The sequence below is a fragment of the Leptonychotes weddellii genome, chromosome 7, assembly GCF_054177405.1.
Source record: "Leptonychotes weddellii isolate Sample4059 chromosome 7, ASM5417740v2, whole genome shotgun sequence".
NCBI classification, from domain to species: domain Eukaryota; kingdom Metazoa; phylum Chordata; class Mammalia; order Carnivora; family Phocidae; genus Leptonychotes; species Leptonychotes weddellii.
This window is the reverse complement of record NC_138375.1, coordinates 61,051,232-61,064,593: the sequence shown is the minus strand read 5'-3', so window position 1 is coordinate 61,064,593 and position 13,362 is coordinate 61,051,232. Positions and strand designations below refer to the sequence as shown.

Genomic DNA, 13,362 nt, shown 5'->3' with positions numbered 1-13,362 from the left:
AATTCATACAGACATGTGCCTGTCCTTCATACCTGCTCTGTGACTTTTTCATTTCAGAATCTCATTTTCTTAATTAGGATTTATCATTGCCTGGAAATTAAGGGGTCTTCAGTCTTTACCAGAAAATATGGTATTTTTAACTTTTTTGAGTAGTCTTAAAGTCACAAATGGAAGTAGGAAGAAGCATGATAGAAACATCAGAGAATCCAAGTGTGTGCCTTAGGGCAGATGCCTGAACTTTCTGGAGAAGGGTGGTGATAAACAAGGCTTCATGATTATCTACGTCTGAGAATAAGATCAAGATGAGCCCCTGGGAAGGAACTCTTGATAGAAGCCAGTGGTTCTCAATCCTTCGCTGCACAGGAGAATCACCTGGAGTATTTATGTGATTTTGATACCTGGGCCCCTTCATTACAGATTCTGATTTAACCGGTTTTGGTCACACCCAAGCACCAGCATATTGAGCTGCACAGGTGATTCCAGTTAATGTGCAGCCAGGGGTGAACAGCACTATGGATGCGGTGTAGGCTGAGTTGATCAGGGGTCTGATTGGTAGCCCAGGTTCTTTTGATGAACTGCAGTTACAAGGATGAATACACTAAGAAAACTTTTCAGTAAAAATTTGAAAAAAAAACTAATCGTACTATCATACCTTAGCTAGCTTTCTAAGCTGTTTTTGAAAAACTAGACCCAGTATTAATGCAACAAATTATGTTTGTATGGCCAACTACAGTTTGACAAAGGGTTTTGACATGAATAAATTCATAGTTATAGGCATATGTTTGTTTTTGCAGGGGGAAAACAAATCTGAGTATTTCTTAGGATTAACTCCAGTTGGTGTTGTTGTCTACAAGAATAAAAAGCAAGTGGGGAAGTATTTCTGGTAAGTATAACTTGAGGGCAGAGTTGGTATTAAAATTATACAGTGTATGTGCTCGGCTTATGGGTCTTTGTTAGTGAAAAGAAAACAGGTACATTTCCAGTGGTTGATAAATAAATGAGTGAAACTGGGTATAAGTTTTCTCCCAGTGCATCTTAGTATGTATTTTCTGTGTAAATTTTAGGTACTGTGATTCTGGACTCTCTTGTCCATGCAAATTGGGTATAGTAGGGTTTCCTACCCATTCCACTGTGTACCGGTGGGCTGTGGGCCCAGGACTCCTCTGAGTTCTAATGCTAAATGAGGGAGGTGTTGCCTGTAGCCCTACACTGTGGCTGGGGAGGCAGTACTGGCCAAGGGCCTGGGGATTCCAAGCTGGTCTGTATCTACTAGAGAAGCACAGGAGAATGAGAACGGAATTTTGTTTAGGAAGGGGTCCAGAGCAGATGACTTATAGGGAGCTCTCAGCAGCTGCTGTAGCAGTCTATGAAGGAGCTGTGATGAGCCAGCCTTTTCCTTCTGGGAACTTCTCTGAATTGCTGAAAGATTAATTCTTACAAACTACACCACCGCCACCGTCTGCTTTGTTTTTTAGGCCACGGATTACAAAGGTTCATTTCAAGGAGACACAGTTTGAACTCAGAGTGCTGGGAAAAGATGTAAGTTTTTGTTGAGCGCTCAGCTTCACTGAGGCGGGAAGTCTTGTCTGTCCGTGGGTAACTGAAAAGACATTGTGAAGTAAAAGTGCCGTGTTTCCCCAGCTGCAGCCACGTGGAACCAGGTTAATTGACTCACGTACACAACTTCTCAAGGGAGGGAAAGGGAAGTGAGGAGAAATGAATGAGTTGCTTATGGAGACATGTCATTTTAGTTTGAGCAAAGAGAGGGGAAAAAAAAACCCTTTCTAGGGCACAAGAGAGAATAGGAAGTGATTATCATTATTAGAGTAATTTGCCTAAAAGTACTACCTATGAAGGTAGGATTCATATCCTCAGAAGAGTGCAGCCCACATATAGGATAAAGAGTGTCCCAATTTTGTCCCAAAGTAAATTAAATGACCTGTAGGGAGTCATACTTCTGTTCTCTCCTTAGTTGAGCATGGTAGATAAACCGGAGGGGGAATTCTGGAGGCTTTTAAAGGAGCGTGTAAGGCAAGGGTGCAGAAATACTGACTTTCTCCCTACAGCTTGGCAGTGTCCTCCAGGATTGTTTGGGTAATGCGCATAGTATTTGTTGGAGCCTGGAGGTGCTTTCATGCCTTGAGAGGTGGCTTTTAAGAAACTGTGCCCAAAAAGGCAAGGCTGTGAAAGCTTCCATTTTATCTGTCTATGAAAATAATGCTCCCTTGAAGTGCTGTTATTCTAATTTGTATTTATGGGATAAATTAGTGAAAATAGGATGTACGAGAATCCATCCTTCTGTCTCTTTGGTAGTGACTTTATGTAGACCAAAAACCTAAGTGGATGGCATTGAATTGACTTTCTGATGAGATGTCTGTTGTAAAAACGAGGTGAGTAGAGCCTGCGCTTCCGCATCTCCACATGGAGACGCGGGAAAGGAGCGGCAGTGACTGCAGGTGGAACGCGGCGTCGGGCAGAGATCTCCCCGGCAGCATGCGCTCACACACTGTGGGATGATCAGTGAGCTGCCGGACTGAGATTATGTACTGTCCAACCTGAAAACCTGGTATTTCTAGAGAAAAAAAAATGCAATGATCCCTCCCTGAACTGTGACAGACTGCCATTTATTGATAAAATTGGATTTTGAAATGAGTTTTAACTTGTAAGGAGGGGAAATTCCAGATTTTTACAAAAATGATAGTCCAAACTATCTAACTACTATAGTAGTTCGTAACAGTCTATAATTTTCTTCAACTCCTGATTAGACGCATCAATCTTAAAAGATGAGCTGTAAGATTGAATTAAAATCATCCAAAAAGTAGAACAGCGAATTAGATAGTAGGGCTATATGGTTTTCTCCCTCTCCTGCCCCTGGTTTCACAAGACTTAATGCAAGGAGTAAGGTCTATTCAACATGTTGAAGATACTGTTTCATGTTTTTAATAGGAATATTATAATAAAAGAGTAAGACTTTTCATGGAAGCATTGCTATTATTTATGGTCATGTTCCCCCTTATACCTAAGTTATTTTTGTGAGCAACGTCCTTTGTTCAACTACTTTTATGTTATTGTTGGTGCGCCTCAAAATGTCTTCTGCCTCAGAATAGATATTTGGTAAAGTTGCAACTAACTTGAACTTTCAGCTTCTTATATTTTTCATTATTAGGAGAAAACAAAACAACAAAATTGGTATTTTTCATGTTACTCTTTTTTAAGAGATTTTATTTATATATATGAGAGAGAGAAGGAGAGAGCATGAGTGGGGGGAGGCACAGAGGGAGAAGCAGGCTCCCCGCTGAGCAGGTAGCCAGATGCCGGTCTCGATCCCTGGACCCCGGGATCATGACCTGAGCCGAAGGCAGACGCTTAATCAGCTGAGCCACCCAGGCGCCCTTCATGTTACTTTTTAATGGCAGTCTCCATGGTGTGACCTAGTTTCCTACACACTCAGCTCTGCCTCAGTCCCTTCTGCAGCTTGGAAAAGGAGTGGTGTTTGGGGGCCGCATGAGACACTCTTGTCTCCTGGGTTGTTAGCCTGGTGTCATCAATCTCTTGCAAGGTGCTGAATTCAGGCCTGAATCAAAGGGATTATTATTTTTTTTTTTATAAGACATTAATTTAACCAAAGTACTCCGTTTTCTGAGTGTTCTTGCTTTGCAGTATGTCTTCTTTCTCCACCAGGGTATCTCTCTGTGAGGCAATGATTTACATAATGGTAGAATTAAGTTGATTATTATGGAGACCTAACTGTAATCATAGATTAAATATGAAAGCCCCCTGAAACCTATTGCCTGGACCAGTAATCATAGCTTGAAAAATGGCTGAAATGTTTATTCTGGTTTTCTGCTCCGCTGGTCCAGTCAGAGAGACTTAACTCAGTATGCTCAATGCTGTTAAGACCAAATTCAGGTATTCAGTTCCCAAAAGAACAGCAGTGTCCTACAGATAAAAGATTTTTCCTGGTGTCATGCTATGCCACTAATACTGTCCAATTCCACTCTTTAATATTAAACTGTGTCCAACAAAACACATCAACATATCTTAATAAATACAAAGAATGTACTAGTATGTACTATGTATCTCTTCCTTTGCATCCAAAAGTAACAATCTCCTCTTTCTCAGATATAACCTTAATGAGTTTAGTGATTCATTTTTGAGAGAGCAACAAATAGTTGTCTGCAATTAAAAACTGATTTTTTTTAAAAAAGAATTTATTTATTTATTTGACAGAGAGAAACACAGCGAGAGAGGGAACATAAGCAGGGGGAGTGGGAGAGGAAGAAGCAGGCTTCTGGGGGAGCAGGGAGCCCGATGCGGGGCTCAGTCCCAGGACCCCGGGATCATGACCTGAGCTGAAGGGCAGACGCTTAATGACTGAGCCACCCAGGCGCCCCTAAAAAATGATTTTGTAAACATTTATTCCTCTGACAGGTTCAGCAGCTAATTATAAATACTTTTATGGATTATTTAAGCTTCAAAATAGGTGCTGCAACTTCAGTAATACCTCCCAGAAAGTAAAAAACTTTTAGTATAAAGGTCTTCCATGACAATTTTAGAAAATCTGGGAAATATGTTATAAAGAAGAAAATGAAAATTACATTTTAAAATTCAGAGGTAATGTTTATTATTTTGGTGCCGTCCCTTTCAGATTTTGCCCTCTTAGCACAAATGTATAATATACGTTTATACACACATGAATACATGTCATCCCTTGTGTGGTTCTGTACACAGGTTTTATATTTAGTATCATATGATAAGCATTTCTCCTTTTATTATATTTATTCATATGTGCCTGCACAGTGTTTGATAATGTGTTTTAGTTTTACAGGTTTGACCATTTTTTCTTAATTTCATGGATCAGTTTTTCCCCTCCTGTTGTATCTTATAATTGTTTTCTGCTGGTGGACGTGAAAGCTGTGGAGTTTTATGTTGATCTCAAATCTGGCCATGTTGCTGAATTCTTGTGTGCTAGCCAAGAGTTCTTAATTTGATTCTCATAAATTTTTGTAGGTATATAATTATATCATTTGCAAGTAAAAATAATTTATTTCCTCATTTCTGTTATTTATGTTTCATATTTTATAGTGTTGGTCATAACTTATAGAAGAGTGTTAAGTGATTGAGTAATATAAAGCATCTTTGGTTTCTGATTTTAATGAAAATATCACTATTCCACCACTTAAGTATTAGCTCTTGGTTTTAGGAATATGTGTTTATTATGAGGGGTTTAAATTTTTTAGAAGTCTGTTATCAAATGGTTGCTTTTCACTGAATTCCTTGAGAGTAAACATTGTTGCCTGTTCACTCATTGGGCAACTAATGCTTACTTAAGAAATGCAGACGAGGGGTGCCTGGCTGGCTCAGTCGGGAGATCAGGTAACTCTTGATCTTGAGTTTGTGAGTTTGAGCCCCATGTTGGGTGTAGGGATTACTTAAAATCTTAAAAAATAATAAATCAATAAATAAAAATAAAAAATCCAGATGAGAGAGGATAGTGGCTCAGACCAGGGTAGCAACATTTCAAGTGCTGAGAAACTGTTGGATTCTGGATTTAGCTACATGGTCTCATGGATGTGGGGAGGTATGAGAGAGAGGAGTCCTGGTGACTTAAAGGTGTTTGGACTGAAAGGCAGGAAGAATGGAGCTGCCATCCAGCGGGGTGGGAAAGGCTTTGAGTTGAGCAGGTTTGGGGAGGAAGATCAGGAATCCCATGTTTAACATGTTGCATTTGAGATATCTGTTATACATCTAGGTGGAGACATTTAAGAAGTGGGCTCTACGAGTCCAGAGTTTGGAACCAAAGTCTGGGCAGGATAGTGAGATTTGATAATCATTGACATATCCTGGTATTCGGAGCTATGAGACTACATGAGGTCATTAAGAGAATGAGTACAGATAAGAAGAGGAAGAACCAGAAAAAGAGGCTGGGAAGCAATAACCAGGGAGGTAGGAAGAATACTGATTGTATCCAGTTTTGCCAGCTAAAAATCACATTTTATGTCAAATGATGCTGATATGTCAAATCAGGAGAGGGTTGAGAATTGACTGCTGAATTTAGGAATGTAGGAGGTCATTGATAAGACCATTTTCAGTGGATTGAAGAGTGAGCTTTATCTCAGCAGTTCCACTCTTAGGTCTGTGCGCCCTGGAGAATCACAAGGGACATATATATCCTTACTGTAGCACTCATATGCAAGAAAAACACCCTGGGGTGGGGGGCACCTGGGTGGCTTAGTTGGTTAAGCGTCTGCCTTTGGCTCAGGTCAGGATCCCAGAGTCCTGGGATCGAGCCCCACATCAGGCTCCTTGTTCAGTGGGGAGCCTGCTTCTCCCTCTTTCTCTGCCTGTGGCTCTCCCTGCTTGTGCTCATGTGTTCTCTCTCTCTAACAAATAAATAAATACAATCTTAAAAAAAAAGAAAAACACCCTGAGAGGAGTCCATTATTAGGGGATGACCCCCCCCTCCCCAATGCATGCTAATTAAGAAAAAAAGCAAAAGAGGTAATAGGAGGAGTGGAACTGGAGAGGGTAAATGTAGACAACTCTTTTGAGGAGTTTTGGCACAAAGAGGAACAGATAGGAAGAAGGCCGTCAGGGGAAGCAGGTCAAGAGGGTTTCTTTTTTAAGTTGGAAAAATAATAGCATATGTATACTCCGATAAGAATGATCCAATATATGATGAACACTTGATGATGTGGTAGAGGGAGAGAGAATTGCTGGAACGATATTCTTGAGTGGGTGACAGGGGATGACAGCTGGTGTATAAATAGAAGGGTTGGTTTGAGAGGGCGGCCAGGACAGTTCATCTCTGGTTAACAGGCAGGAAGATGAGCATGGGAATGTAGATTAGGGTAGGTGGGTAGTTTTCTTATGATTGTTCTGCTTTCTGTTTTGAGGGAACTAGGTATTAAGGTCATCAGCTGAGGCTGAATTTGGGTAGGAGGTGGTGGGGATCTGAAGGAAGAAGAAGGTATGAAATAGTAATTTTAGAGAGAAAATAGACAAGGCACATGTGGTTTGGTGATATCCTATGATAGCTTGGTAATACGAAGGGTCCTGAATTTAAAATGAGCCCATTCATGGTATGCTTTTCTCCACGCACATTCAGTAGCGCTGGTGCAGACATGAAGCAAGTGGAGAGTTGGTTTGGTGAAGAGACTAGTACAAAGAGAAGGACCAGGGAATTAGGTGAGGCAGGGGAGCCAATCCCGTGGTTTATCATGGAATTGAGACTGGGTAAGGAAAGAGTGAGAACTGTGAAAGAGGGGTGGGGTCTGGTGGGAGGAGGTCCTGGTTGGAGGAGTTGAAAGCTTGGTGGGGGTGGAGAAGTGGAGGGAGTAAGCTGGAGAGACGGGGTGGTCAGAGGGTTGGGTGCTAGGCATTGAGATCACAGAGGAGCTTTAGGTATTGTAAATGGGAAGTTACCAGGCAGGGGTTTTCACCTTCTTACCCCCCGACCCCTGGGCTATTTGGCAGCATCAAGAGACAGTTTTGGTTGTCACAGTGCGGGACGGGGCAGAGAGTCTCCTGGTATCTAGAGGGTAGAGGCTGAATGTGCTGCTGCACATTTTACAACATGTTGTAAACAGACAGGACACATGTCAGTCGTGCTAAAGCTGAGAGCTCTGCTGTGGGGTTGCAAGCACAGGAGTGAGTGGTTGGGATAGGGAGGAAGACAACAGCATTGAGAAGTTCAGGGAACTGAGATGTCTGGGTGTTGGAGGCATTGTTTCTATTTACATATTGAAATTTCCAGTAATTAACACGAGAGTAGTATTGGAGGGTGTGACTGACTGCAGTAGCTTTGGTGTTTGAAGGAGAGGACTTTCAGGATGACAGCCACCAGAGCGATGGCAGGTGATGGAATCTGATGAGATCCCAAGCTGGGAGTTGTAGGGGAAAGAGGAGAGAATGGTCCAAAAGCAGCCTTAGGAAGCAAGCAGGAATCTTCTCTATTCTCAGGCCCACTGATATGAGGACCCTGGCACAAGAGGCAAAGCTCCGACTCCAGTGAGCTGCAGTTAAGACAAGTCCTCAGGGGAGAGCCAGGCTTCTTCTGGCACGCCAGGGTGAAGGCAGTATGAAAGAGCAGACTGCGGGGCCAAGGGATTTTACTGATGAGAGACCATGAATTCTAGAGGGCACGAAGGAAGGGTTTCAGGAGTTGGGTGGCGGGGGCGGGGGGGTGGGAGGTGTGGAGGTGTGGCGACAAACTAGGGGAATTGCTGAGTATCATTTCGGGGTGACGGAGATCAAGAGAGCATAGTAGATGGGGTCCAGTGGATTCAAGGCAGATGAAGGTGGAGAGGCTGTGGATGTCTGAAGGGAGTAGGGTTTGTTTTCTGTGTCTGCTCCTCTCCGCTGCTGGTGGAGGTAGAAGGCCTGAGGAAGGGGAGATGGTCCCAGTGCATAGTTCAGTCTCACCTGTTGTGGAAGAGGTCCTCTCTTACCTGTGTGGTGGCTGGGGGAGTTGAGCATGGGTGGGGAAACTGCGGGATGCCTCCAGCCCTGAACCTTACCCACTGTGAGGAGAGTGGCTGCCTCATGGAGGACGGAGGAGGTAAGAATGGAGGCAGACACGCTGATCAGGGGAGGTGATGGGAAGGCAGTCACCACAAGGATGGAGCGAAGTGGGCAGATTTGGGAGCCAATGAGGAGCTAAAACAGCTTCCGATGGGTAGCAGATGGAATGTTTTCATGAAAACTCAGGAGGAGTTGGGATCATATCCAAATGCCTTGGTTTCATCAACAGGGAGAGTGTGCAGTCCCCAGCAGTAGGCCCAGAGGTTGGCCAAAGGCCTAAGAGATTGGCCCCCTTTTCCCACCCGAGACTGGCATGTACATTTGTTGAATAAATGAAAAAAATGAGGCTGTGATTACTTTTATGTGTAACACATCATGAAACTAACCTCAGCCTAAACTTACCCAGCGTGACAGGATGTGGACCCAAAAGGTTCCTGGCAAGTCTAGCCACAAGTAATTAGATCCACTTGGCCGAACTCTTTGAGAAGAGTACACGGGAAGTCCTGGTGGCCAGGAGTTGTCACTGTTTATCAGCAAGCCGGGGAGGTCTCGCTCACGTAGGCTAAGGGTTCCTTCACATTGTAAGTGCAACTATAGATTTAAAAATATTCTTTTTGTATGAAAATAATTTAAAATTTACAAAAAGTGGCAAAAATGAAAATATTGCAAAGAACACAGTCATGTACATTCACCCACTTATATTCACTCACTGTTAATGTTTTACTGCATTTCCTTTTTCATTTCTCTCTCTCTACACACACACACACACGCGTGCGCGTGATTCTTTTCCGAATGATTTGAGGGTTTTCATGTGTGACACATCTCTAAATACTTCAGTGGGTATTTCCTAAGAATAGGGATGCTCTCTGATAGAACCGCAGTATAATTATCAGCTTAACAAGTTTATGTTGATATAATACTTCCATCATCTGCTTTCTACATTGCAGTTTTGTTTAGCCTAATAATGTCCTTTATAGTATTTTCCCTCTCTGGTATAGAATCCAATTAATCTTCTTTAATCTGAAACATTTTTGTAGCATTTTTGTTTTTTATGACATCGACTTTTTTTTGAGAGAGAGAGAGAGCACATGCATGTGTTCAAGGCGGGGCGGGTAGGGGCAGAGGGAGAGGAAGAGAGAGAATCTTAAGCAGGCTCCATGCCCAGTGCAGAACCTGACCCGGGCTCAATCCCACAATCCTGAGATCATGACCTGAGCTGAAATCAAGAGTTGGACACTTAACCGACTGAGCCACTGAGGCGCCCTACATTTTGGAAGAATACAGTTCTACCCCACTTTTTAAAAATAGAAAGCTTCTCATCTCATGTTTGTCTGTTTTCTTGTGACGGACTGAGGGTCTGTGTTCTCAGCTGGAAAGCCGCATAAGTGGTTGTGCCCTCCTTAGGGCATCGCATCTGGAGGCACGTGATGATCATCCATCCGATGTCTCTTGGTGGTTAGACAAAGTTTCATCACCTAGCCAGGGTGTTGATTAGATTTCCCACTGAACAGTTATTGTTTTTCTTCTTTCTCCTTTACAGTTAATGAGTAATCTGTGGGGAGATACCGTAATTCAATGCAAATGTCCTGCTCCTCTTCAGAATTTCCCTGTAGACTTAGCATTCATTGAGGATTCTTGCCTGATCTCATTTTTTACTATGATGCTGGTAAAATGCTGATTTTCTAGCTCTTCCACACCCCTCACATCCATCAGTCAGCCCTTGGCATTCCACTGTAAGCAAGAGCCACACCTTCTCTCTCTTTTATTTATCCTATCAGCATGGAATTACTAATCCTCCCCCCTCCCCCAGTGGTTTATAATACATTACTGTACCTAACTATTTTGGTACTCAAGTTGTCCTAGATGTGGTCAGTGGGAGGTCCTTTAATCTGGCTCCTGTGCCCTTTTGACCTAACCCTATCATTTTGTTGGTCATTTTCTTCCTTTTTGGTACAATACGGTGTTTCAGGTGCATCTTGTACCTACTCTGCACCTACCCTACATCCACCCTGTTACCTGCCATTTCTCCAATGAGCACTGGTTCTGTTCAGAGGTGACGGGTCAAGATCTGGGTGTTAGGTGTGGTCATTGCTACTGGGGTGACCTTAATTTTTCGCCTTTTCAGTGGACAGAGCTAAGGAATACACACATGCATGTGTCCATTTATAAGTCCATAAATACATATGTGTGCATATAAACATGCTCATACTCATTGTAGAAATCACGAGTTCACATCATATCTCCAATTTCCATCCATCCCCACAGCATTCTTTCTGGCCTTCCCTCATTTCATATTTGTATGTCCTGAGAACCTTGGCTCCCAGCAACAGAAACACATTTACTTATTTGCTCAATTGTAAAATATATCTCAAATAGTTTCAGAATTGCTTTGTCTAAACCATGAAAATTGACAGTTGTTTGTAGTTCTTTCACTCACATATACCATCTTGCCAAGACTGAGGGCATATAGTCAAATGCTGTGTTCAGAATGAACTTGGGCTGGCCCTGCTTTCCTTATTCCTGAGGTTTTGGTATTCATTTGTGATCTGGTTAGGTTTACTTGTTTCAGCTTTAGGTCCCCTTTATATTCTTATTTATGTCATTTTATTTTTTGAAGATGTAGAAGATTAACATGCTTCCAAAAGTCAAAACTGTACAAAAACGGCACAGAGAAGTATCACTAATTCCCATATTCTTTCAATTGTTTCCCTACCCTTCTTTGTAGGGAACCAACTTTAATGTTTTATGCTTCATCCTTCTCGTGTTTCTGTTTGTACAGATAAACATATTTAAAACATTTTCTTTCTTTCTTACCCAAAAGATAGCACACTGTTATATGCCTTTGAACGTCGTTTCACTTTCACCTAGTAATACCTCCTAGAATTCTCTTTGTATCAGTCCATTGAGAGCTTTCTGGTTCTTCTGTGCAGCTACATAGGACTCCATTGAGTGTGTGTACCATCGTTTACTCACCCAACCTCTTCTGCTCAGACAATTTAGGTAGTTTTCAGTAGTTTGCAATTAAAAATTTTCCTTCAGTGACTTTGTGCATATGTAGTTTTATATTGTGGAAGGAGTATCTTCGGGGTAAATCCCCAGGAGTGGATTGCATGGCCAAAGTGTAAGTGCACGTATAGCTTTGTTAGGTATTTCCATTTCCCCTCCTCCATCTCAAGTTTTTCTGCCACTTTGCAGCTCCACCACCATGTATGAGCACACTGGAACTAAGGTGTAATATTTTCCCCCATGCATTCCTGAGTGCGGCTCCATTAGTAATATTTGGATCCTGATGCCACACAACAGCTTGGTTTGGCATCTCTTGGGTTCGGAGATGGACGCTAGCCATGTGGTCAAATAGCATGGTTTAGGTCCAGGCCTCCCACTTACCTAACTTTGGACAATTCATGGAGCAACATTTAGCCTACATGTGTTTATTTATAAAGTGAAAACGACAAAATCTGCCTTACAGGGTTGTTGTGAGGTTGAAAGCACCTAGTCTGAAGTTGGACTTAAAATAGGCTCCTGATTTATGTCTCTGAATTGGGATTGTCTTGGCCTCATGCCACCCAGAGCTACTGAAGCTTTGCACAGGAAGGGCTCAGGGAGCACCTTGTTCTGGACCAGTCTCGGCTGGTGAGTAGCTTATGCCAAGGCAGGAAGGGGAGTGCAGGTCTCCCAGGGCCATGCGTTTTCCTCTGCTTCACTTGCTGGTATGTTTGTTGACTTTCTCTATAATTAAAACACATGGACCACATATTTGGAAAAAATTTTAAAATTCTGCTATGAAACATTTTTAAATTGAGTATCAGTAGGTCTTACCAGAGATGCCTTCATTTTAAGAAGCTTAAATAACATTTGTTATTTAAAAATCTGTAACATTTGTAAACTGGGAATAAAGATTATCTTTACAAAAATAAATCTACAAAAGACAGTTATATGATTTCACTCATGTGGAATTTAAGAAACAAAACAGAGGAGCATAGGGGAAGGAAGGGAAAAATAAACTAAGACAAAATCAGAGAGGGAGACAAACCATAAGAGGCTCTTAACTATAGGAAACAAACTGAGGGTTTGCTGGAGGGGAAGGGGGTGGGGGTATGGGGCCATTGGGTGATGAACATTAGGGAGCACACCTGATATAATGAGCACTGGGTATTATATGCAACTGGTGAATCACTGAACTCTACCTGTGAAACTGATAGTACAGTACTATATGTTAATTAATTGAATTTAAATAAAATAAAATTTAAAAAATAAATCTGCAAGTAGAAGAGAGAAGTGCCAACATGTTGGTAAATGCTGTGGTTTCTCTAAAGAGAAGGTGAGGAAAAGATAGAGTAAAACAACCATCTGGATTCCTGGGTTTGCATCCGTGCATTTTTTCAAGTAGGAAGCAGAATAAGCTCAACATAATAGTTTTCAAAGTTTACTGAAACATGATATAAATATTCTCTGATGTTTTGGCTCATGTTTTCTCTTTCTGAATTTTTGGGAGGAAATGAAAAAGAAGAGAAGCACACAATCTAACACATCCTTTCCAGTGCTATAATTTATGTTTCTGTGAGCTAGAAAGAGTTACATGCAATTATTCATCAAGCAGTCAATCTATTCAGCTGTAAAAGAGGTAAAAAGGTTTTTCACATTTAGTATATATTTTGGAATATCATCCACACAGCTGACAAAAAAGTACTGGAATATTTTTGCTGTTTTTGTTCTTTTATTGTAAAATGTATATGCAAGAAATGAAATTAATTTGATTCTCCAAGTGCTCTGCTGAAATACACAGTGATTTTTAATTCAAACCATATTATATGCATTTCAAAAGGAATTTTTATTTTT

The 13,362-nt window shown here is 41.7% G+C and overlaps 1 protein-coding gene across 2 annotated transcripts in view; it reads left to right on the top strand.

Annotated features, from left to right (window-relative positions):
- EPB41L4A (erythrocyte membrane protein band 4.1 like 4A) overlaps window positions 1-13,362 on the top strand; it is a 105,065-nt gene that overhangs the window by 74,665 nt on the left and 17,038 nt on the right. For both annotated transcript variants that reach the window (XM_081826463.1, XM_081826464.1), the window contains exons 9-10: window positions 795-883; window positions 1,476-1,539. In XM_081826463.1, the coding sequence (XP_081682589.1) occupies window positions 795-883; window positions 1,476-1,539 (153 nt within the window). The remainder of the gene's footprint in view (window positions 1-794; window positions 884-1,475; window positions 1,540-13,362) is intronic.